The 25,871-nt window shown below is 32.3% G+C and overlaps 2 protein-coding genes across 5 annotated transcripts; one reads left to right on the forward strand and one right to left on the reverse strand.

Moving 5' to 3' along the window:
• Window positions 1–555: 555 nt before the first annotated feature.
• LOC148624738 (uncharacterized) lies at window positions 556–17,351 on the forward strand. The gene is made up of 6 exons (XM_088567600.1): window positions 556–622; window positions 2,858–2,966; window positions 3,696–3,823; window positions 6,647–6,784; window positions 7,532–7,613; window positions 8,386–17,351. The coding sequence occupies exons 2-6, from the start codon at window positions 2,906–2,908 to the stop codon at window positions 8,667–8,669; spliced, it is 693 nt and encodes a 230-aa protein (XP_088423726.1). The 5' UTR covers window positions 556–622; window positions 2,858–2,905; the 3' UTR covers window positions 8,670–17,351.
• LOC148624739 (uncharacterized) lies at window positions 17,345–25,829 on the reverse strand. 4 transcript variants are annotated; one of them, XM_088567597.1, is made up of 7 exons: window positions 25,736–25,829; window positions 24,438–24,520; window positions 23,688–23,837; window positions 22,789–23,279; window positions 22,163–22,394; window positions 19,604–19,810; window positions 17,345–18,281 (listed from the first exon to the last, which is right to left on the reverse strand). In XM_088567597.1, exons 3-7 carry the CDS (start codon window positions 23,740–23,742, stop codon window positions 18,238–18,240), a joined length of 1,029 nt encoding a protein of 342 aa, XP_088423723.1. In that variant the 5' UTR covers window positions 23,743–23,837; window positions 24,438–24,520; window positions 25,736–25,829; the 3' UTR covers window positions 17,345–18,237. The 4 variants fall into 4 exon arrangements, with proteins under 4 accessions (XP_088423723.1, XP_088423722.1, XP_088423724.1 ...); XM_088567596.1 differs by having other exon boundaries at window positions 24,438–24,966; XM_088567598.1 differs by lacking the exon at window positions 23,688–23,837.
• Between the last annotated feature and the right edge of the window lie 42 nt (window positions 25,830–25,871).

Genomic DNA, 25,871 nt, shown 5'->3' on the forward strand with positions numbered 1-25,871 from the left:
TGTAAAACTATATGATATTGGCTCCTAATTTAATTATGTAAAGTATAAAATAAGCTCGACAGCGTATAGTCCGAATTTCCTCTGACCTTGCAACCCTCCTCTTTTTTATTTGGATATTGATATGTCGGATTGGGGACCCGACATATCAATATCCAAATAAAAAAGAGGAAGGTTGCAGGATCAGAGGAAATTAGGACTACAACTTTTTGTATGGCACATCGTTCTGACCCCAACCCGACATATCAATATCCAAATAAAAAAAGAGGAGGGTTGCAGGGCCAGAGGAAATTCGGACTAGGTAGCGTACTATCTAATATTCCTCTGACACTTTAACATGATGTAGGTCGGTTTATTCAAGGTACAAATCTCTTATTTTCATTAATTGAATATAAAACAGAACCGGTAAAGTTAGTTTATTCAAGGATTTATATATATTTAACACCTTGGTTTATTGAACTCGCAGTTTTCGTTACTAGGTCCGAAAGCTATACCGAACGAAGTGTCCATTAACATTATTCCGGATATGAAAGATATCCGGTCTGTAGTCCTTAATTAGATTTTTCACTTCCGTAAACAATAATAATTGCACAAAAAAAATTAGTCAAAATTATTTTTTATCAATGTAAGTATGAGTATATGAATTTAATCCCCATGATATAAAATTATTCTTTATGTTGTTTATTTAACAAGAATGTCCTCTTTTGAGGTAAAAAATATACAACTATTTGTTACAATAGAACTAACTTGTGAAGCATGTAGACTTGCAGTACATGTACATATACATTTTGTACACTGAAGTATTTACGTGAATGTGTCCTTTTGTGACTTTATTAAGACTAAAGAATGCAGTTAGAGATACATAAAAAACCAACAATACTTCCATTATTTTGCTGTTGTGTAAGGCAAGGATTGGAATCTCATGCAATTTTACATAGTATGATAATAAATATGTTGCACATGATGATAAACAGTGAGATTACCCATGATGCATTTTGTTGCGGCTGAGTGTGCCCTGTTAATGTTGGACAATTTCCATCGTTTCAACATTTCGTCACGATAAATGTAGGTATTCTGACACATATGGTTTGAAAGAAAAAATTAAATGTTCCACCTCAAGTTGCCTCTAGACTTTTTTTAATGTTTTGTTTTGATCAATACCTCATTTGAGACCTTAATCTCTTATCAAATTTTCAACCTGCTCCCACCTTTGAAGGTGGTCTTCCCTCCTTATTTAAAATTCAAAGTCCTTCTTCTAAACCCAATCAGTCGTCATAAAGTTTGTTTAAAATTGATCAAAATAGTATGAGGGTGTATATAAGGAGTTTTATAGCTGAAACTTTTCTTGCATTTGTGATATCAACATTTTTATATGCATTGATTTGGACTCTTGACTGTGTAGCCCCACCTTCGAGGGTGGTTTCCCTCCTCATTTAAAACTCCTTCTCCAAAACCCAAACTATATCATCATAAAATTTGTTTCAAATTGATCAGAAATGGTAGGAGGGTGTATAGAAGGACTTTTATAGCCATAGCGTTCCCTTCCTTCCTGATATTAATGTTTTTATTTGACCTACTTTTTACTTTTTAAAAAAATGGCGGCCAGTCATGCCCACGAGGATGGTTTTCACCTCTAATTTAGAATTCAAACTCCTTCTTCAAAACCTGAAGTATTGTCATAGTGTACTTTAAATTGAACAAAAATAGTGCGAGGGTGTACAATGTATATAAGAAATTTTATAGCTGTAGCCTCCCATTCTTTTTCAACGACTCAACATTTTTATTTGATCAACTGTTGATATGAAAAATGGCGGCCGAAGTCACACCTTCGAGAAAGGTATCCTTCCTAAATTAGAATTCTAACTCCTTCTTCAAAACCCAAACGATCATCATAAAATTTGTTTTAAATTTATATAAATGGTCGGAGGGTGTATAAAAGGATGTTTATACCCCCTTATATCCCCTATGACCTGATTTTGACTTCAGTAGCAGTATAGGCAGAAAGTAGCTGTGGGGAGTGTACTGAAATCTCGTCGCAAGATATTGCGATAAATTACAAGATGGAATCCCTCTAAATTAAATCCTTGTGAAAGGTTAGTCACTTAGTGTTTCCCAAATTCAAAATCCTGTATTTTTGTTTTCTGTTTATTTTATAATGTCTAATATGAATTAAATGCAAACAAGATCTTAATTAACAGTGTCACCCAAACCATCTAAATAATAATAAACATGGCAAATAACTTTCATTTTCCTCCAAGTGCCATGAACTTGTATACCAGGTACAACGTAGTTTAAAACAAATTGACTGCTGTCCATGCAAAACCTGTAAGGGAAGTCAAGGACATTTGCACATGCTAAAGTGCCTTCCTCCTGTGTCCCTCTACATTTTATATTTTCAAGTCCTAGCTAGTACACTGAGATGAACACTTTTTAGTGACATTTGCATAAGAACAAGGGGGTTCTTGAACTTTTTTAAGGAGTCAAATGTACATGTACATGTTTAATAAGTTTGGAAAATCACAGCACCTAAAAGTTACATGTTTGTTTGACCTGCATTTGAAAAAAATTAAAACATTTGACAAAAAAACTTCAAGGAATATTACACCAGTACAATCAAATATTAAATATACATATAGAAGCAATGTACATTGTGTACATTTACAAATTTAGTACATACAAATGAACAATTTTTATAACTTACATATATATATATACATTGTAAAAATTATTGATTGATTTACTTATTGCTATTATTTTTTAATTAACATATACACTAACCACATAAAACAGAATTAAGATATGAATATAAATTTATTCATGTACTACATGTAAATTGTAAAAAAAAAATAAAATATTTCAGACAAGAATGATGATGTCTACAGTGGAACATAGGAATTGAAATACCAAGATGTTTTACAGTATGCAGCTACTCCTTGTTTCTCTCTTCTTGGTGTTTAGAGGATCACAAGGTATTCAACACTCTCTTATCTGTGAACCAACTGATTTTTTTTAAATACATGTATATTTATGGAAATGAGCACTATTAATGTAAATAGTATTTAATCAAATGTAAAAAAAAATTAACTTTAAAATACTTGAAAACATATTGAAAAGAATTCATTAATGGCGTAGTTACAAAAAAGTAGTTCCAGAAAAAGTCCTTTTCAAGGGGACTTAAATCTGTGGGGAAAAGATTGGTATGATCTACATTGTGCATGTCCATATGATGTACACTTCATGAAATGTGTTTTGTTTCATCTGCAGATTTTAATTAAGTACATCTCTGTCTGAGAATGAGGCAAATTGTGCATATGTTGTGGCACATGAAGAAAAAAGAACACAGCGATTTTATTGCATGATTAATTAAGAATTAATACCCCATAACCTCCAAAAATAACCGTCAAAGTGTTTTGTAAAGTCAGCCTTTTTAAGATATTAATTCTTCAAGTTTAACTGAAATACACTAAAATATTCCTGCACTTTTTCCTTAAATATGCAGTCAAAATAAATCTACATCAGAGATGCTTCAGGATAAATTTTAGTACCTTTTTGCTTATTTTCTAGATGTAGTGAATATGTTTTGGGCAAAAATGATGTGCCTCCCATTGTCTGATTCTCAAACAGATGGTACTTAATTCTGGGAAAAGCATAAGTGGACATTATTTATCAATACTTGAACTTTCTCTATGTCATTTCAGGAATAGTTTGCTTGTTCTACCATCTTAAGTCAGATTGTCAATACAGACTGGATGGGTTCTCTATGTCCAGAATCCGGGCCAGTATTAATGAATGCAATGACCCTGTTGACATTTCATTTAAAATTACTGTAAGTACATGTACTTGTCCTGTAAAAATATTGCAAAACATGTTTTAGTGGCAGAATTAGGGGTTGGATATGGTTGCTTCTAAAAATAAGAATATAAATGAACATCTTTTACATAAATTTTTACACATCTCTTACCCCAATAAGGGTCATATATTGAGGGGGGGGGAAAGAGTGATTTTACCAAAATTTTCCCTAAATTATTTTGAACCTGGCTGCAGGCTAAGTAATAACTTACTAATGTAAGTTTATGCACCTGAAATCTTGGAACTGCCCTGGGTCTGACCTCTAACCTGAAATCTTGGATCTGCCCTGGGTCTGACCTCTAACCTGAAATCTTGGATCTGCCCTGGGTCTGAGTCTGATTATGTTCTGAGAAATTCGTATTTTTACCCAGATATGTACACAAAACATGTACAAAGCTAAACTAAATGTCTACTCTGAAATTCTAAAGGCTTTTTATCAATTTAGATCAAAGATCTGAATTGATATAGCAGTCGCCAGAGCCTTTAGATTTGTAAAGCCCTTTAGCATCTGAAATTATCTTGCACTACTGCAGGAAAATAGTCCCATTGGCAGACTCAATTAGGTTTTAAATGGAGATAGTCAGGTCCATGTTATAGGTATTTTTAATATGGCATATTTAAATTCTATGCTATTTACGCCATTAAAAAAACTTTATTGCGAATTAAATATGCTGATTAATTTGGTTTGTATTAAACCTCATCAGTACCTGTTCATTTCTATACATTTACCCAAATAAACCAATTGTTCATTATATTATATTCAATATGTTGATATATTCAAGTTGCCTACAAATGCTTTATTCTTGGACAAGTAATAAACCATTTGACTTTTAGCTAGAAATGAACATCCTGTGAGATTATAAATAGTCATTGATCCTAGAATAAAAAGGAGCAATGCTGAGTACTAATTGGAAGAGCTGTCTTCAGATATTTCATGCAGGGCCTGGTGGATCTTTATATTTTCAAGGGGAAGTGGTTCCGATCAACAAACTTACATAAAAAAGAGGTTCCATGCAGGGACTACATTGTACATTCCCTGTTCTAGGCTATTATTTACTGCTCATTTCTTTGTTCAACTTTTAGCAAAACGATAGCATAACCCCCAAAACCATTCTGATCTATCATCCAATGTATCATGTATTTTTATTATGGTTACCGCCTCGTGACATTGGAAGCCTGGAGATCATGATGACAAATAAAAATGAAACTTTGCTAACAGACAATAGCATAGAAATTTCAATAATACATTTCTTAGGAATGGTGTCAATCCATGGACTGGTGATATTGCTTTTTGTAATAATCATTCTTTTTGACCATGTGTTATAATAGAGCTGTAGGAGCTTCAGGGCCTTAAAAGTGCATGACAAGTGTTTCCTGCATCAGGCATAATTGTTGAAATTTTATTCCAAGACTTTTGCCTTTATGTTAAGCGTTTTTCCATGACACATAGGTGTCTATGCAATAACTTGTAAGACTTAGCTCCATAGCTTATCAACTGAGAAATGTAGCTAGGGACATATATCTAAGAGTAATCAAGGGGACCAAGGTTATAGCGGTAATCAAACAAATGTAATCCAGGGACAAAGACCAGACATGGTAAACAGACATACACAACAAAGAACAGAGAGAAACTAAAATTATGCATACAAAGTAACAAAAGCAAATTAGCAACTCGGACTCCACTAAAAACTGGGAGCATGGACCAGTTGCACCAGTAGGGTAAGCATCTTCTGCTTTTCTAGAAACACTCGTCGAGTTGGTCATAAAAAGTGAAGTCCAGGTTAGACGAAAGAGGAAAGGAAACTATGACACATTGAACAAATCAGTTTTCATACCGCAGATGGATACACCGCATCGATCCACAAGTTCATGATGACGGCCGTAAAACTTTTGTAGTGATTACCAGTCTTGTAGCAATATAACCCTGCTCCAGAAGCCTATTTGTTAGAATTCTAGCATAATACAAAAAGTCTGCGTAGTCTCGGCAAGCTCTGGCATAACGTATGAGTTGTGATATGAACACTCCATACGCAGGTGCTGAAGGGATGTTGCCACAGATGAAAGGAAAGTTGACAAGTTTGAATGAAAAGCCATCACGTTTGTCGTAAAGTTTGGTCAACAGTTTTCCTTTACCATCAATTTCTAAGTGTTGGTCAAGATATGAGCCTGACTTCACAGTGTCTGTAGTATCCTTTATCTCAAGTTCTTTGGGGTAGATGCGATGTATCAAATCCCCAAAATTAGGATTGTTTAAAGATAATATATCATCTATATAAGGAAACTGAGATTAAAGGATTTATCTAAACGATATTCTTTCTTTCGGATCAGATCAGCTATGAAGTCAGCCTCATAAGAATGAAGGAATAGGTCGGCAAGTTAAGGAGTGGAATAGAAGTATACACTGTTGGAAAATCATAGGTTTTAATGCTTTTATATTCTGATAATAGTCTTGAACTGATTGTCTCCAAAAGATCTTTCAAATTTTTAAGGGTATGCTTTATTTATTTCAATGATTGTGGCTTAAGTTTTAAGGATTTGACAGACAGTTTCGACTTGGAGATATTTAAAATGAATTTTGCCTAAAAAATTTAGAAACTGGATATGGCTAATTAGTAGTTAGTAGTTCAAGTATGCAGTATGTTGGATGTTTTATGTTATTTCCTCTAAATGTTCCGCGTAAACCAACATCGAACCTGAATATTTCGTAAACTGGCACACTACATGCTACGATGCATCACAAAAAAATATTGTCTTCTCTGCTTTCAAAATAAATGTCTTGCATAATGATACATTTTTCTAGTGTGAAAACCCAAAGCTTGAATGGAGTAGAACTTTTGTTGCCTCTGAGGACACTCAAGAGATTCCTGGATACTTTCAAAAGATTTTTCTTCAGGTCAAACAACATTATTCATCACAAACTAAGAAATACAGCATACAGGTACCGGTAGTTAAATTAAATAAATTGTTTTAAAATTGTTTAGATTCTGATTGGCTAGTTTTATTTAGGAAGTATGTATAACTTACATGTCTATCGTTACAGCATCAACAATGATTGGTACACAACCCATGGTTCTAAAACAAATTAGATGGCAATTCTATTCTTAATTCAACTTTTATCAATTAGAATTCAAATGATAAGAATTGTTCTTGATTTCTGACAGTTATGATTGTGTAACTAACTTTAAGGCAATTTACACTTGTAAGTTTGTACTTAAAGCAAATTGCAGCTCACGATGCATAAACTGCCCAAAGTTGGATATATGACATAACTAGATAAAAAAAAAACTAAGTACAATTTTCAAATGAAGAATTGAAAGTTCTGGTTGTTTTGACAAGTTTTTGTGTGAGACACAGGAAGATGGAGAGTAATGGTCTGCTTGCATCTAGTCAGTTAATGCATCTTCTTGGGAGATCAATCATATATCAATATTTTGCCAAAGTCATGGTAACTTGAAACTGTACACACATGCACTTGGTTATCTCTTTGGCATTTAGATTATTATACAAGCAGAAGGGGGGGGGTGGCAATTAGATAAATATTGCCATTTTGCATTATTTGCTTTGGTAAATTCTTTGACAAAACATGATTGCAAGTGATAAAATCTGGAAAATAAAACACTGACACAAAAAACCAACAATTCATATTGTATTGTATTGTATTGTATTGTAATTGTATTAATTGCAGGCAACTGTTCTCTCTACACATATGAGAAATGTGGAAATCATGAGCTCAAATATCACCCTGTATGGTAATAACTGCTCATTATGTAAGTCAGATTTCTGAGATGATTAAACTGCTTCTTCTTTCAGTACTTATAAAATTTCTCATTTAAACAACCCACACTTAGATAACATAGTAAGGTATATTGCAAGCCTTTATCTGATATTTGTGCTAGGAAAGATGAAAAAGAAAACTAAGTCAGTTTGAGCATTTACCTTTAAAAAGAATCCTGGATTCAACTGCAACAGCTACCAACATGTGACTTTTCACAACAATACTATACATTACCTGAATTGCTTACAGTAAGCTGGTTCACAAATGGATTGCCCCTTCCCATTTATTCTATGAACATACCTCAATAAAGTGGTTTATCTCCCTTTGTAAACATCTAGTTTATATTGTAGTTTAAACACAACTGTAAAGTAAGCAGAACATTTCATATTAACTCATACGTGTTAACTGTTGGAATAGTTCATCTTGGAGATTCTCCCCCATTGAGATACATGTTAACCCTGGAACAGTTCATTTGGAGATTCTCCCCTATTGACACTGTCTCATGTGGAAGATATTTATATAGAAGCAAATTTTCCATGTTAAAATTCAAAAAATTTTTATTTTTCACAGAAAATATAGTAATTTTAACTTAAAGCCTCTCACAAATCTTACATTTTTTACGTGGAATCTAAATCCATCCTTGATTTTTGTGGAAGTTTCCCCTCTAATGTAGGAGGGTTAATAGCTATGTTTTATGTTAATTTGTTAATGTTTCAGATTATAGTTGTACACACATACCGATTTGAACTTCTTTGTTTTTACAGTAAATAAGAAGTCTCAAATTGCAGTAGCTGTCCTTGGATCTTTATTGGGATTGGCTTTCATAGCTCTAATTATCATCTGTATCATAAAAAGGAGGAGAGACCAAGCTTACAACTATCCCTCATCATCATCATTGATGGAAAATCCAGAACTTCCAGAATCATCATATCCTGCAGAATCAATGAGCATGCCAAGTGAACCAACCAATCACATTAGAGCTAATTGCTACCAGGACATTGTGACATTTTCTGGAGTGTCAATGTCTGATGAACATCAGAGATTTTGATGACATGTGACAGTCTGTTTATCTTATTTTGTAAAAAATAATAAAGCAGCATCCAGTGCAATATTGTATAAAAAGGCAGTATGTAATTCATTCTTTAGTTCTTCCACCTGCTGTTTCTTAGACAGTTCATGTGAAGTACCTCACACACTTCCTAAAAACTGGAGAACTAGAAAACGAATTATATATGGCTTAGCCTCCCATATATAAGGTGGTGGTGTTCTATTCATGAAAATTATCCTGCAAACCATCTTATTTTTGTGAACTATTAATTTTGGCTACTTTCATGAGAAGGAAAATCTGTGAAAATAAATCGTTATTAATAACTTGTCATTATGGAATTCATGTCAGATAGATTAGAAGTATCGATTCAAAAAAGCAGTAAAGTTGAATTGACATCCTGAAAAGCAAAATTAAGGAGGTAGACCTAGGGTAAGGGACATAACTTCGTAAAGTCAGTGATATGTTTATATCATATTCAATTTGACCAAAGGCTATCAAGCTTTCATTTGACACAGAATGAAATTAATCTAAGTTACTTTAATGCTTACATGACATTGATGTGAAATGCTGAATATGAACGTTCCGATGATTTGTAAGGGTTTTGTCCCTTACCCTAGGTCTACTACCTTAAGTATCTACAAAAATAAGTTGGTTTTCAATATGTGTCTCTTGACCATGTACTTCTTGCTGGTAGCTTTATATAAGTACATAAGTATATTACATGATCCTATATTAGAAGGTTGTTTAAGAAGAAGACAGCTACCTCACAGTATTTTAATTCTTTTTTGTTTTTGAACAAGAGTTTTTTTACATATCATTTTGAAATGGTTAATATGGTCAATTTGTTTAGGTTCATCAAACTTTATGAAATTGTAGTTGTTTTTGCATACCTGAATTGACAACTCTCTCTGTACCAGTCTCTGTAAAATCAGACAAAAAAATCAGTTTACATTCCCAGAAACAAATCAAATTGTATATACATGTGTACGTAATGATTAAATGAGGATACTAAGGAGCTTAGATCATTTGTAGGATCACTCAGTTTTGTGACTTATGAGTAATAATTCTACAAAGGAACTGTGCAGAAATTTTTTCGTTTTTTTTAAGTTTGCAATTACTGTTACTGTTGAAAAAGTTTTTTTTATAAATGTAATAGCTCAAGCAATGTAAATATTCTCAAATCTATATAGTTCTTAAGCTATGTAGTGCTGTTTAAAGCAATTGTTCTTAAATTGTATTGTTTTAAACTTTACACAGCATATACAAGTATTATATTTTGTAATGCAGGTTTATCATTGAATTCTGAAAGATCAGATAAAATACAGTGACTCAATGTTTTCTTTAACTTTCTAAACAACCTAAAATCTTCCATTAAGTTACAGTTATCATAAAAGTACCAAATATACTTGTATCTAATGTTGGAAAAGTAGTGAAATTAGTCAAAGAGTTTAGTTAAATTTTACTTTAAAATATTTCCCACCAATTTTTTTTTTTGCTACAAATTACAGTAATTTTCCTCCCATTCTCCTACATCACTTTTATAACATAATTAACACATTAACATTGTAGACCCTTGCATGTTAACTGCTGGGTAGTAGATGAGTGACATATACTGCTACGAAGTAGGGCTTGTGGTAAAATGAAAGAATTTTCCATGTGGAGATGTACATTTATCATACTCATCCACTAACCAGCATTGAACACAAAAAGATCTGTTAAGAAAATTAACAATTATTTGGACTGTCTAGGATTTTTATGTATATCTGTACTTAAAACTATTTTTTTTCTAAAAATGTCATTTTGATGCTTTAAGGATGTTTACTGGTCTATTTAGGATTAACAAGGACTTCAAAGGGATGTGAATTCTTTCATGCTAGAACAATAGGAAATGAAAAAAAAATAGATGAGTCATAGTGCTCATTTTTTTTGAGATATAAGCATTTGAAATTTTGGTGGGAAAAGGATTTCTCTAGACTTTCCATAGGTTTTGTCTTTTTATGTTTTATTTATTGAAAAATCTGAGGAAGTGACAAGGATTTCATAAAACTTCACAAATGAAATATTAAGGTGTGTTTAATGAAATTATGAAAAGAAAAGTGGGAGTCACTTGGCAAAATTATCAATGTTTTGGAATGGATAAAACCAGAAGAATTCGAAAATCTGACAAAAATGGCTTAACATGAGCAGCGAATATCCTTAACTAAATATGCAATTGTTTTGAAAAGTTATAACACAATTCATGGCTATGCCTGTAAAAATGGATCTGCAATATGTATGTTTTCTAATGAATTTTGTCCATTATCAAGTCATTGTAAGCATAATTTAAAATGATGGAAATCTCTTCAGTATTACAGAATTGCATGTTTGGTGTTCTTTTATTTTGTACATGTACATATATAAGGTTCAAGGGTATACATTAAATGATATTCCTACATGTAATTGTTAGGATCAGTAATTACAGGTTGTTTTATTTTTTTACATTGTTCAGAGTTACCAGATCTAGGATATGATGTATTTATAAGGTTTTAGGAATTTAGTTACTTGGTTCACAGGCGCTCACATGTCTCTTGAGCATATGTTACTTATTAGCATATTGATAAAATAAAAACAAAACAGCACCCCCATCACTTTCATGGGGAAATTAAAAGGCTCTATAACCTAGGAATAGACTTTGAAGGACCTATTGTTTTAAAAGAAAAATCACTCATCACACTCCAGATTGCATTAATAGGGATCTTCTGAATAACACATTTGTTCTACTTACCTTTAGTTAAGGTTCTTCTAAAGTCAAATCTAGACTGCACACATAATTGTCAATATTTTTTTAAAAATAAATTATGGACTAAAATCTTCTGAAATGCATATATACAGTATATTCTTCTTGATGTGTTTCTTCTTTTCACTTGAAATATCTGAAAGTATTATTCGGGTGGGGTGGATTCTTTCAGGTTACTTGAGTTTTTTTCTGTGTTTTCAAAAAATTCCCACACATGGAAAATGCACATTTTATGACAAAGTATATGTTAACTTTTACCTTGTCATTGTGTTGAGGGTCTCCTAAAATTTGATTGATAAAAATATTGCATAAATAGTAAATTCTAAAATTACCAAAAATGTTTGAGCATGAAAAATAAGATTTTCCAACAGTTTTGAAAGTATGAAAACTTCAAAATTTTTCAGTTTATATTATATCGAAATAATGAATGAATTCATATACATTGATAATTTTAAAGTTACAAGAAAAAAAGATGAATGCAAATGTGAAAAAAATGTTTGGAAAGAATTAGTTTGAAAGACACAGAGAATGAAAAAAAATGTCTGTAGTTTTTTTAATTTGCTTCAAGCGTGTGATTTTATTGGATTTAATTACTGGTTTCCTGTTACTATTCATTATTTAAATGAATGTATTAGAATCTGTTTTTTTTTCCTTTCTAATGTTATTTAATATCTTTATTTGCCTATGAATACAAACAATGTGCTATTGAGTGCCAAAGAATGCCTAAATTCAAGGAGCGTAAAAGTTAAATCTTCAAGCGTTGTTGGCTTCTATGAGTGATCTTATTTTGGTTATTCACGATAACCAATGATTATCCTATTTATTATTATTTTCTACATAATTTATTGATATTTTCAAAATGAATTTTTAATTCTGTGATTGGCAAATTGATATCAAAGCTGTGACCTTTTGGTGAGAGAAAGTCTGAGAGAAGTTACCAAATTTATTTCACAGTGTGAATTATTGAAATTTATTACACTTGGAACATTTGATAAAACACTGCTATCTTTGTAATCAAGTTTTATAGTTCAGTACCCCATATAATCATTAGTTCATTGTATTATGTTTGCTATTTGATACAACAAAATGCTGCTGACGTTTTAGTGCACATTTTTAATTAGTAATGTTATTGGTATTTTATAGTTGATACTGCGAAAGTACTTTTGTTCGTGGAAATGACAGCAAATGGGAAATTTTCTTTTTGTTGGGAACCAAATTTCATTGTTAGCCAAACCAACAAAGACCATGAAATTGGTAACCCACAAACAATAATACTTTAATAGTATTTATACAGTTTGCCATTTACCAATAATAGATTATTCCTAGTGTTGATTTATTACTATTATTGCTGTATGGTTGTAGTCTTTGGTAGAGACATTAGAGTTCTTATGGAAGACATTTAAATAGCACTCAAGATAAGAATCATGCAAAATGTGATTCATGGTCGGAAAGCCTACATATTTTTATTTTTGATATTTTGTTTAAAATGTTATAGTAAACAGAAATTGATGTGGCTTTTTCATATAACTTGTGCTCTTAGAAGATAAAAATTATATAGAATGCACTGTAAAATTTTAGATTAAGGGAGATAACTCTGTAAATGACACTAAAATACAATAGAAATTTGGATTTTCAATGTGGATTATCTTCTAAGAGCAGACAAATTGGAATGAATAATTATACATTTCATTATATAGACCTTTAAACTAATTTTTTGGGGGTGTATCATGTGTTACAGAATTTGCATGATTCTTACAAATACTGCTACTTAAGCACAAAAAGTGGACATTTGAGCACATTCTTAGATTTGACATTTGTATGGTGTAATATTTATTTAAGTACCTCTTCCTTTAGCCAGACTACTAATATTTGTATAGTCTGAAAAATATTTTAAAGAACATACTGGAACAAAGTATATTGGTGAATTAATTTTACTATTTATCATCAATGTATAAATAATTATACAGACAAAAATGTGTAGTGTTATGTTAAAAAAAACCATACATATTTTTAACTGTAAAATTTTGGTTTGAGTTAAAAAAACATAATTTATCTTTTATTTCTAATACTTGAACAGCTGATACAAGACTTTATAAACACATCTATTTTGAATTATCTTGTTTTTGAACATTCATTTACATGTATAAGTTTTATATTCATGATGCTCAAATGTCCAATTACATTTTTACAGGTATACACAAATTTAATCTTTGCTAACTTGTCCTCTGTCTGTAATCACAACCATTTATATACACAGGGAAAATTGTAACATATTTTTGTAGGTTTTAAAACATTGGGTAATATATGTTTATGATCAATATGGAAATATTTTTTGTGCATATCTGCGAAAACACATGAGTTGAAAAGTTTCTTTAATCATATGAAAATCATTCTCTTTTCATACATAAAGTCCAATGGAAAACCTATAATTATTACATGACTTCTGTTTACTTTGTCATTATGAATGAATTAGTTAACACATGTTTTCTCATGCTGGTCCTAAATATATGAAACTTATATGACTGTTATATGTTTTCTCATGTTGGTCTTAAATACATGAAAATCATTTGACAGACATGTTTTTTCAGGTGCTTTAAAAAACTTCTGTGAATAATATATGTTGCAATTTATTTTTTCTGTGTACTATTTGAAAAGAATTTCTTAACAATGAAACTTTTTCTTTTTATCAAATTATACTATTGTCAATTTTTGTGCAACTTGTTCTATATTAACATTATTTCCTATTGTTTGTAGGTTTGTAATGTTATTTATTGATAATATTATTTTTTTTTATAATATTTTTGTAAGGTTGAATAATACACTTAAGTAGTTTAGATTTATTTTGCAGTATATTTTAATAGAAGGTTGTGAAACAAGTATAGAGTAGACTGTTCTTAACTATAGTTAATTATTTTATCTTCTATGTGCCATGTTTTATAATTTTGTAAGTATCTCAAATGATAATTGATGGAAAGCTCTTTGTGAAGTACTGCTTAATGTAAATAGTTATTGAGTCAGATGGTAATTTGGGTTACACAGTGCAGTGGCAGGTACAAAAAATCACTATTAGATAATGGTTCTGACGGATTCAGGCTATAATTTGCTCATTTTGTCATTATTTTTAACAAAATTAACAAAATTTTCCAATATAAGGTGATGGGTTCCTCCTCCCTGATTGGCCACTGACAGTTGGGACTCGTGTGCATTTGTGAATTAATCTGTTGAACTTTTGCTCTTTTAGTTTTAGGTTGTAAAGAAAAGAAGCTCTCATACCTAAAACATATACTGTATATTGCAATTGACTTTCTTTAGTAATGATTCTTTTCACTTTAAACAAATTGATTGCAGTTGAATCTGTGATCTCCAGATTACATTTATTTCAGTGTGTATATTGTAGATATAATTTTCACCGTCCATTTTTTTTTGGTTATCTTAATAAGTGCTTACTGGCTAAATACATGTACATGTATACTTGTATATTTTTATGGTGTTAATATAAGACTTTTCTCAATATTAAATCATTGCAGGTACTTAAGTAGCACTCAAGATAAAAGTCATGCAAAATGTGATTTATGGTTGGAAAGCCAACATATTTTTATTTATTGATATTTTGTTTAAAATGTTATAGTAAACAGAAATTTACAGATTGCTTGTCAAATATCCGATGTTCTGAGGACATAAAATATGTAGGAAATGTACTGTAGAGTTCAAAATTATGGGAGATAACTCTGTAAATGAAAAATGAAGAAGAAATTTGGATTATCTGTTTAGAGCAGACAGATTGGAATGAATTGTGTAGCCTTTTTTTTGGGGTGTATCACATGTTACAGAATTTGCATGATTCTTACAAAGACTACTATTTTTAAAATATGTTTTAATTGATTGTATTGAATGTATTTATTTTCTTGTGCTGATCTTTACTGCTTCAATTTCATTTTTTTTTACAAGATTTAACAATCAAATTAATTTCATTTAAACTATCTAATCAATGATTTAATTGTATAATTGTGCAGCTGTGGTGCTAGAATCAAATTCATACTTTTTTGCATTTTGTAAGTTAACATAGTAATGGTGCACATACTAAAGTTCTGCATATTTTTAGATTTGAGTCAGAACAACTTGATGGAAGGAATTGTTTTGTATAAGGATAAACTGTGAAAATACAATAATTACAAATGGAAAATTCAAATTCTGCAGAAAAGTCCTAAACTGCAAGAATTTTTTTTCAATTTTTGTTGCGATAAAATTTTGTTTCCCTGCATTCATTCTTCATGGAAATCCCCAGAAGAAGAAAAAAGTATTTTGAATGGCCTGAATAACTGAATTTTCAGAAATCCTCTTTTTTCAATACAAGGCAGCTTACAAAAAACATCTAAAATTTTGTTTCAAGATTTGTTCATTATACAAGTATTTGAACACATTTATTATAAAAATGATACTTTTATTTTCAAATTGAAAAGTATTCATTTTGATCGAAAAGTTTATAATAACTACAAACAATGTTTTGGGGTATATGGAATCCTACTGTCTGTCTCTTCACATTTCTTTTAAGTACAACTCCTCCTAAACCACTTCAAGGAATATGATAAAATTTTATAGGAAAGTTGGGTATCATATATAGATGTGCATAAAGGAATATAATTACTGTTGAGGACTCCAAAGGGAGATAATTTAACTTGATGGTTTATCTCCATTGGGTCTCACTAACCACTTCCGGGTCAAATGGCCATCCCCCTATGTAGTACCAAAAACACACTGAACCTAGACATATGCATTGTAAGTGCATTATTTGTGTGTATTATGATTAAAAGTAGTCAAAATAAAGCTGAGAATGTGTACTTTAAAATCATATATGTAATTAACTACAAAAGTGTATGAATATTGTTTACATGTGTGTGAGTAATTTGCCTCCATGCTGTCAGTTAGCAGACAGGTAAAAATGTGGATTTTCAGTATTATTTATTCAAGTAAATTTTGTGAAGAAGTTCTACTATGATCGTACCATTAGCATAATGATTTTGGAAGCCTTATTTTCCAAGCTTCGCAACGGTATGCAGCTTTAAGATGTCATTTGTCCTGGGAATTCACAGTGAGACTTTGAAAATTACTTTTTTAACATGTAAAGTAATGGAAACGTTAGAAGTGGTTAGTGAGACCTTGGAAGTAAGGTCTCACTAACCACTTCCAGGTCAAATGGCCACCCCCCCTATGTAGTACCAAAAACACACTGAACCTAGACATATGCATTGTAAGTGCATTCTTTGTGTGTATTATGATTAAAAGTAGTCAAACTAAAGCTGAGAATGTGTACTTTAAAATCATATATGTAATTAACTACAAAAGTGTATGTAATTAACTACAAAAGTGTATGAATATTGTTTACATGTGTGAGTAATTTGCCTCCATGCTGTCAGTTAGCAGAACAGGTAAAAATGTGGATTTTCAGTATTATTCAAGTAAATTTTGTGAAGAATTTCTACAATCATCGTACCATTGGCATAATGATTTTGGAAGCCTTATTTTCCAAGCTTTGCATTGGTATGCAACTTTAAGATGTCATTTGTCCTGGGAATTCACAGTGAGACTTTGAAAATTACTTTTTTAACATGTAAAGTAATGGAAACGTTAGAATTGGTTAGTGAGACCTAAGTGGGTATTCTGTTAGTTAAGTTGTTCACAGTATAGTTAGTTTAAATTTGTAGATCTTTTACATGTGGAGAGTAAATAAACAAACACTGAAAAAAATAAAGCTATGGCAAATTTCCTAAAATATTGGGAAATTATTAATGTGCATGTACATGTATATTTTTGAACTGACATTACATTGTTACACATAGAAGTAGACTTTTGTTATGTAACTCTTTTTATATGTTAAATATCTAATGAATTAAAATTTTGAATCAGAATTGATTGTTTTAAATGAAAAATTTTATCAATATACCATAGAATACCTCATGAAAGTAGGACACAAGAAAATATGTATTTTGCATATTTCAGTAAAAATATACAGGTACACCAAATTATCTGGGGATAGCTCAGTGGCATATCCAGGAGATAGGGGTTTTGTTAATTTCATGCAAAATTTTAACGTACATGAATGTACAAACAGAAGCCAGAAACACCCTTTTTTCTGGATCCCTTTTTTTCTGCCACTGTAGCTTGTTTTAAACTCCCACTAGACAAAGGGTATAAAAATGATCTTGTACACTGGTAAGTTCCTTTATTGGTCTGCCTGATTCAGATTACCGGTAATTATCAAAGAACCACTAGACAAATGTTGTGGAACATGAAATACAGGTCAGGTTTGATAATGATACTATACTGCATGTTAAGTCACGTGCACTCCGGGTATGATTGTTCCAACCTCCTCTTTATATTAAGTCGTATGCACTCGGGGTACAGATTGTTCTATCCTCCTCTATTTTCCTATTTATAATCATTATTTCTGTTGAATTAGGCTGTCATATAAATCATATTTTGCCACTTTCCAGGCCCATGAATTGAACAAAAAGACAATACATATTATCACTAATTAACAATAGACTCTCTGGTGTTAGTGTTAAAACTTTGAACTTGACCCCTAAAATCCTTAATCCCTTCAAGACATTTATTGCATAAAACAAAGTCAATACAGTGAAGACATAGAAAGTACAATGCAGATCTGTAAAGTCCATGCACGTATAAAATAAAAATTCAGGTGAAAAAAACGATGTTTTTGCAAAACACTAAGTCTTAGAAATGCATTCCATACATTGTTTCACTGTTAGCCAAATTAGCCGGCTGATGATAATGCTATACTGTTCTTGTAGAACAAACTTCTTCCACGACTAGAACTCCTACAAAGTATAAATGTTCAAGCATAATTTACATTGATTTTGCATTCAATTGAAGGAGTCTCCACATGTGACGATGGCACTGTGTCGCTTGTCATACCTTATCCGTATACATGGGTCATGCATTTGTACCTACCAAACTGATTTGAACTTATCAGTTTTGCGAAAATTATATTTCAAGAATGAAAGGGGCATTGAACTTTTACCCACAAAAGCTCCAATACATCCTACTTGAGTTGTTATGCCCCCGCTACATATTAATTTACCCCTGTCCGTCTGTTCGTCTGGATTACACATGATCATGGCTTGCCCGGTTGTCTCCTCGTACAGTTTTTGAACTACATCTAAAATATTTTACAGGATATTTCTACACATGATGAAGGTGTGCATGGTCAAAGGATTTTGATATTAATGATATATTACGGAAATTGGTGATAGTTACACTTAGTCATTTTCATAAGAAATAGGACTATATGGCTTGTCCGGCTATCTACAGTAGTTTTTGAAATACATCTAAAATATTTTCTGCAGCATGCTTCTACACATAATGATGGCGTGCAAGGTCATAGGATATGGATTTTTGTGGAATAATATATAACTGAGAGATAGTTGGACTTTTGAATTTTTGTCAGAAATATATCCCAAGCAACAAAGTTAGGGATTTGTTATTGGGGTATTAACATTGTTATGTGACAAACAGGGCTTCTAATTTTTAAATGATATAATTCAGCTTGATGTAGTGGTAATTTGATTTCTAGACTAGATGATTTATGCATGAATAAATAGGACTATATTAAAATATATATTTTCTTATAATCATTATGGGGAAAAGGTGAATATGTGAGTTACAGTACTTGGAAACCTCTCCAATGAGACAAAGGCATCTTGTTTCGTTGATCTAACCAATACAACAAAGGTAATAACCTTTTACTGTGTTGAGAGTAATCAAGGAAACCAAGATTCTAGCAGAAATCAAAAGAATGCAATCCAGGGACAAAGACCAGACATGGAAAACAGATAAACACAACACAGAACATATAATAAATGACATAATACATACAAAGTTACAAAAGTGAATGAGCAACTCGGACTCCACTAAAAACTGGGAGCATGGACCAGGTGCACCTGTAGGGTAAGCGTCATCTGCTTTTCTTGATAAATCAATATGATTCTCTACTTCAGGTTTGGGGTGAAAACTATTCTACATTTTAATGTAGATTTTGTGCAAACAAAATTATTTTTTTCTCAATTTTTTAAGTGGGATCCTTTCCTTGGACTTGCGCCTAATTCTTTTTGAAACGCTAACAATCCATGTCATTTCCTACCTGTGTTGGAAAAGCCGGTGAATACCGTAATAAATGGTGTTGTTGATGGTGTCGTCGCTGGAGAAGCAATTGTACTACCGACAGTGGTTACTGTTCCACCTGTATTTGTTGCTGGAGGAGTCACTGTGAGTTTTATTGTTGGAGCAGGAGTCACTACACCACATCCCGATGTAAGCGGTCCGGTTAGCTCTGTGGTTGTCACAGTTTCTAAATTAAATACGTTTAAATTTTAGGTATACTTAGTAGATTAGACAACGATTAAGTTAACTACCTGTGCATTGCTTTCTTATTTCTGACTGCACTTTCAAAATTTTCATTAAGTCGTATAAGTAACAATGACTATGTCAGACCTTGCTCAGATTCAAACGAAAATTTTCATCCACTAAATATAAAATTTCGGGTTGCTTTGCAAGGCTACACTGCTATCTTTAAAAAAACAGTGATTGACCAAAAAAAATCGGTTAATGCTCTTTCTCAAGATATGATAACCTGCTCTAGACGGAATTTGATCAGTTGATCTCAAAAGTTAATCCCTCGTCTAGCGACCAACTTTTTTTCAAGTGACAACCCAGTAAACAAACGACGTTGTGTCGACGTTTGATCTTACACCAGCAGGTTAATGGGTTTTGTTCACGTGTTGCCAGATAAATTCGACAATAAGTCAGAATAGAACAGTTACATTCACTGTGCATATCATTAAAACACGCTAATCTCATTGGATAATCGGCCTTAAACGTGATGTCTATGGAACACATCTTCGATCTGTTTATATAGGCCACGCCCAAAATTAAGTGGGCTATTTTTTATCACTGTGTATTACTTATTTTCTATGTATATCCAAAATGAATAGATATGAAATAAGAGAAACATATGAAATGTATTTATAAGAATTAAATGTTTCATTTTTGATGTTTCATTAGCGTTGTAAAAGCGTTGACCGGTCACACATTTCGGACGCAATTCATTGAAAATGTACCACAGTCAACGCTTTTAAACGCCGATGAAACATAAAAAATGATAGTCCATGGACTGGGGGGGGGGGGGTCCAACGTGCACCCTAATTCATCAAATTCATAGTGCTTTTAGGTAACCGTATACCTCCATTACCGAATCAATTTGTCGCAAAGGAATATTCTCTGATTGTGTTTCAGTATAAGCCTATATTTGTACCCCACTAGGTCAAAAAGGCAAGATTTTTGTGACTCAATTGTTTGAGCGTCTAAGCCTTCTTGGGACAGCATGTGTGAAAAAACTTAATACATTTAAGTATACTTGTGTAGCCCAGTGTCTCAGCTTTACCATGAAACCGAGAAAGTTGCGGCAACACTTAAGGTTTTTGGGTAAAATAAAAAAAAAAGAAGTGCCCTACCTCACCGAAAAAATCGCTTAAATTGACCTATTTTCCCGTATCAAAATCCCTAGAATATTCATGCTTCCGTAAAAATGGCTTATTTGGTATTTTTTGTTTAGAATAATCACAAATAATGCTTCTGGGGTTCTGCTGATGAAATTTGGCGAATTTCGTAGTCAGAATTTATCCAAAGAAGCGAAAAATGGGATTTTCGATTTTTCCGTAAAAAATATATAAATTCGACTCTACAAGCTATTGCTCAACTGAAACGTCTCAAATTTGGTATCATTCGATAGTTATTGTCATTTTGTTTTTTCAGAATACCGTAGTTTAAACAAACTTTTGTGTGATACGGTACATTTATATAGGTTTTAGCTTCCAAATAAGCTCAAGTAATAAATATTTGAACTTTTCCAAGACAAAAAAGGTGGAAAATTGCCACCCCTACCCATGAAAAAAACACCTCAAGATGAACTAAAACATTGATTTTTGGTATATAAACGGTGTACAATAGACATTTTGGGTACTATTGTTTTAATAATCAATGTATCCAACATATCTTTCAATTTCAGGCGCGTACTTTTCATTTTCAATATGGCAATAATGAGTTTTTGATAAAAAGGGGAATTTTCGGAATTTCGTATTTTCTTCCATTTCACCTGTAAATGACATTTGTTTGTTTATTATTTATTATTTGTGATAATACTAAACAGCAAATACCAAGTAAGTCATTTTCCACTGAAGCATAAATACTCTAGGGGTTTTGGTAGGGAAAAATGTGTAAATTTCAGCGATTGTTCGGTGGAGTAGTGGTACATTTTTTTCATTTTACCCCAAAATCCCAAGTGTTACCGCACTTTTCTTGGTACCTTGATGAAGCTGAGACATTAGACTACATGTTGTTACATATACATGTTAGATTTCTACGTTTTGTAGAAAGGAGTTCAAAGAATCAAAAAAGGTAAAAATGGATTTTTGCCGTAGCGAGGTATAAAAAGTAGCCAAAAAGTACAAAAATGCTTCAGTTTATTTTTTGGCGACAAAAAAGATTCGTAAATGGGAGGTATAAGGGTACCCGAAAATCATATTTTGGTTGATGAGTGGGGGTGCACGGGCAGTTATCTCAGCCCATGTACTATGAAACATTGAATTCTTAAATGAAAATAGCTAAACATTAAGCGGTCTCACATGTGAATAAAACCACTAACCTACAGGGAACATCGATGATCTTAGACCCGGATCGCAGTAATCTTCAGGAGTAAGTTTCGATTTTAGGTAGTATCCCTTCTGGAATAACAAACATCCGATGCGACCCTGGAAAGGTGGGATATTTATGTCGAATGATGCTCCAACTCTGACGGTACTATCCGCCATGAATTTCACACCGGAGTTTAAAGTCACTATTGCTGCACTTTCAAGTGTCTGTCCATTGATGTTAACCTGAAAATAAACATAACACTTATCTAAAAAAATCTGATTGAGCACAGTATGGTAAAAAATTAGTAAAACAATGCATTTATGTACGTTTTATTAATCTTTTTGATACCACCCCGACAAGTCCATTAGAAGAATCCGCTATCACTCGTCCAAATCAAACATGACGAAATTCTTCGTTGCTTTTTCTAGAGTTATGTTCGAAACAAATATTTTCAATTTTTTTAATCCAAGTTGGTGTTTATATAATCATTCATCATACCTCAGTAATACCAATATTACATAAGAGGCTAAAACAAAATTCTACGAGAGCGAAAATCAGAAAGTAGCCGATAGTGTTGTAACATTGCAGCATTCTGGCTATTGGAAGCAATGCGTGCAATTTAAAGTCTAGTCTTACCCGTATTTCTGGATAAACTTCATGCCACATAACACCTATATATGTCCACTGCCCGGATGGAATATTTGTCTTCGACAATCCATAAAATGAACGACCATTGCTTAATGTTCCAGAAAATTCTATTTTATTGTCCTTAAATCGGATAGACATTCCATTCCCGCTTGGGCAAGTACTTTCGTACTCAATAATACATCCGTATGTAAAACCGGGGTCTGGGAATATATAAAACCACCAAGACCCCATATCGCTACCGTCAAAAGTTCCGTCGGTGTTCGGGAGAAACATGTAAGACGTCTTCTGCCCGGGGAAAGTAATTGCACGATCTGGAGAATGGGGATAAGATGTGGTGTATTCAAGATTCCGCAGGTATCCTGTGGCTGATCTGGACCCCGGGACATCGCTTGCGGGGTCAAATGACATCACTGAGTCAATTTGGATGTGTTCCTCTTTAGAAACAGCTCCGGGAGGTAGGGATTTCTTTTTCTTGTGACCTAGAAAACAAATACATTAGATTTATTTTCACCTGAATGAACGTAATGTAAACAATATTTAGAAGAAGAAAGTAAAACTATATTTTTATCAGAATTTATTCCTTTTTTCGATATATAGCAAGTTAGTCAACATATGAAGCCATAGAGATGATTCTAACTACAGCAATTATAACTCGGTTATACTTTCATTCTCAAAAATACTAATTAAGTCGTGATCATTGTCTACGTGGCATCGTTTCTTACCACTGCGTGAAAACAAAATGTAAATCAAAAGGATTGGAACATTGCATTTTATTTTGCCACAAAAAAAAAAAAGAAAACAATAAACAAAAAAACAACAGAAACAACAAAAAAACACAAAAAAAAAACATCGCAATAATTTCCCAATTTTCAGTATGCTAAACTTACAATTGACTTGAGTAAGAAGATAAGATGCAAAGAAAACCATCTGGATTATCAACATGTCGAAAGGCTAACGTTTGTGATTTTTTTCTATCTTGACATCCAATCGCTTTGATCCATTCACAACATGTATACTAGATGCTTTTAATTCTTCCTCTATTGTGAACGATAGGAACGATTCCATTATTGACCATCACAAAGTGGTAAACATTTGAAGATTTAAATGTCACCCAGACCTATTTATTTGTGTGTTTTTATAAAAGTGTAAATTATTATCAATTAAAACCCATTTATTTATTTCAAACAAAATTTTGTTAAAAAAAGCAAATACAGGTCAGTTTTCTACTTTAGATTATTTTTGATGTATATTGAATTGAGGCAAACAAAATTTTAATTACAATATCATAACCAGATACACCTAAATAGATAAAATATAGAACTAACTCATATAAAATTCTAAGTGAACAACTGAGTTGTTGATAATATTCAGCTAAAAGGGTCATATATGTTGTATATAGCTGAATTATTGACGTTGGGGGCACAAAAGAAACGAAAACATTTATTACAAATGTTTCCATGGTTACTGTTATATGCTAAAATATTAATTAGTTTAATTTCAAAACCTCTATGGATATTGTGTGGTTACAGACGATGCAATAATTATTTGAACTTTTTGTAATTGTCTAGTTTCGTTGATCGGTGTTTCAACATACAGTAGGTATTCCCGATGGGTGCTAATTGCGCTCATTTACTTACTGATTTCCGTTTCTACTCTCTAATGAAGCAAACTTCATCCGCTTCTTCCGTCATTATGAACGCAATTTCGAAAAAAAATTCGCCTGCAAGGTATAAATGATGCTTGTCAAAAAATGACAACCAAGGACACAGCAGAAACACAAAAAAAATGTCTTTTATCTTGTCCTTCATCTCCAAATTGACATCCTATAACATGCGCGACGACTTAGACTTTCCCAACTGCGCTCAGCGCATGGAGTTTTATCTCACAACTAATTTACTAAACAAAAAAATGTTAAAAATTGTAAACCTTACGCCGATTTCCCCTCTCGCAAAATATAGCATTCAAAAAGCAGAACGGCTGTTGTCTTGGAAGAAGCAAGGCCTTCTCGTTTTTCTCGAGTTTGCGATTTAAGTGAGTGCGTGATGTTCGTTTGTGACACAGGTGTATTTTCATCGTTCCTTGTTTGCGAATTCATCTGTTCCTTTTGTCAACATTTCCCTCCTTTGAATCTTCGTTTGAATTGTATATATAATGACCTTGAGAATACTATAAGTGAGAAAACAGTTGTAAATATCTTACATTGTGTTGCGTTTTTTTTTCATGGAATTTTAAATGATACACAGCCAAATGTGCCACATATGATAATCATATGACAATCATATGATAGTCATATGATGACATGTTAATTTTGGCTTGAAAACATATGACACTCATGTTTGGAAAAAAAAACAACATATGATTATCATATGATAATCATGCGATTATCTTATGTAAACCGAAACATATGATTATCATATGGTGGTCGATTTATGTGGTACAACCCCACCTTTAGCACCCGCCCACTGTCTTTTCTTTCGCTGTCGCTTCGAGACAAAACACTCATTTAAAAACGTTTACGCGACGATTTAACGGTTGAGATGTTATCTAATTGAAATCAATTATATAAATACATTTAACACATACAATGACATAAATATACAAATTTAATCCAACTTCCATACGGGGGAGGTGAAACGGAACAGCCGTTATTTTGGCTACGCCTAGGGAATTTTCTGTCACAAAGATTACCGTAATTGTCATATTAGAAAAGAAATAATTTCTTCCGCTCGGCGTTAAATAATCAAATATAAATGCCGTACCCATGTTAAAATGAGTACAAATCTACCCCTCCACAAATTATTTCTTATTTGCCTGTATACATATGTGTATAATATATGCATTTGCGCTCTTTCATGAGCGAACGCGTGATGCTTGAAATTAGTTGGTTTAAGCCGTCTACACTTTTGATGATAATACTAGCTTTATTGACACTTACCGAATACCAAGCAGCATTCTTGTTTGACATCGCTTATTCAGAATTCCGAGATAACCGTGTACGTCCAAGGCGTTGGTCTAGTACACGCAGAGGCATTACGACGGTAACTCTAGAAACGTCTGTTGTGGCACGTGAT

The sequence above is a fragment of the Perna viridis genome, chromosome 2, assembly GCF_037379345.1.
Source record: "Perna viridis isolate PV_CMFRI_1.1 ecotype Kerala chromosome 2, ASM3737934v1, whole genome shotgun sequence".
Taxonomy (NCBI): domain Eukaryota; kingdom Metazoa; phylum Mollusca; class Bivalvia; order Mytilida; family Mytilidae; genus Perna; species Perna viridis.

What these genes read in the sequence shown, in the direction of transcription:
- LOC148624738 (XM_088567600.1), top strand. Translation starts at nt 2,906, where the DNA reads ATGTTTTACAGTATGCAGCTACTCCTTGTTTCTCTCTTCTTGGTGTTT. An exon ending in GGTGTTTAGAGGATCACAAG is followed by an intron (nt 2,967 to 3,695) that starts GTATTCAACACT and finishes ATGTCATTTCAG; the next exon opens with GAATAGTTTGCTTGTTCTAC. An exon ending in CTAAGAAATACAGCATACAG is followed by an intron (nt 6,785 to 7,531) that starts GTACCGGTAGTT and finishes TATTAATTGCAG; the next exon opens with GCAACTGTTCTCTCTACACA.
- LOC148624739 (XM_088567597.1), bottom strand. Translation starts at nt 23,742, where the DNA reads ATGTTGATAATCCAGATGGTTTTCTTTGCATCTTATCTTCTTACTCAA. An exon ending in AAGTTTATCCAGAAATACGG is followed by an intron (nt 22,395 to 22,788) that starts GTAAGACTAGAC and finishes GTTTATTTTCAG; the next exon opens with GTTAACATCAATGGACAGAC. An exon ending in CACCGGCTTTTCCAACACAG is followed by an intron (nt 18,282 to 19,603) that starts GTAGGAAATGAC and finishes TATACTTTGTAG; the next exon opens with GAGTTCTAGTCGTGGAAGAA.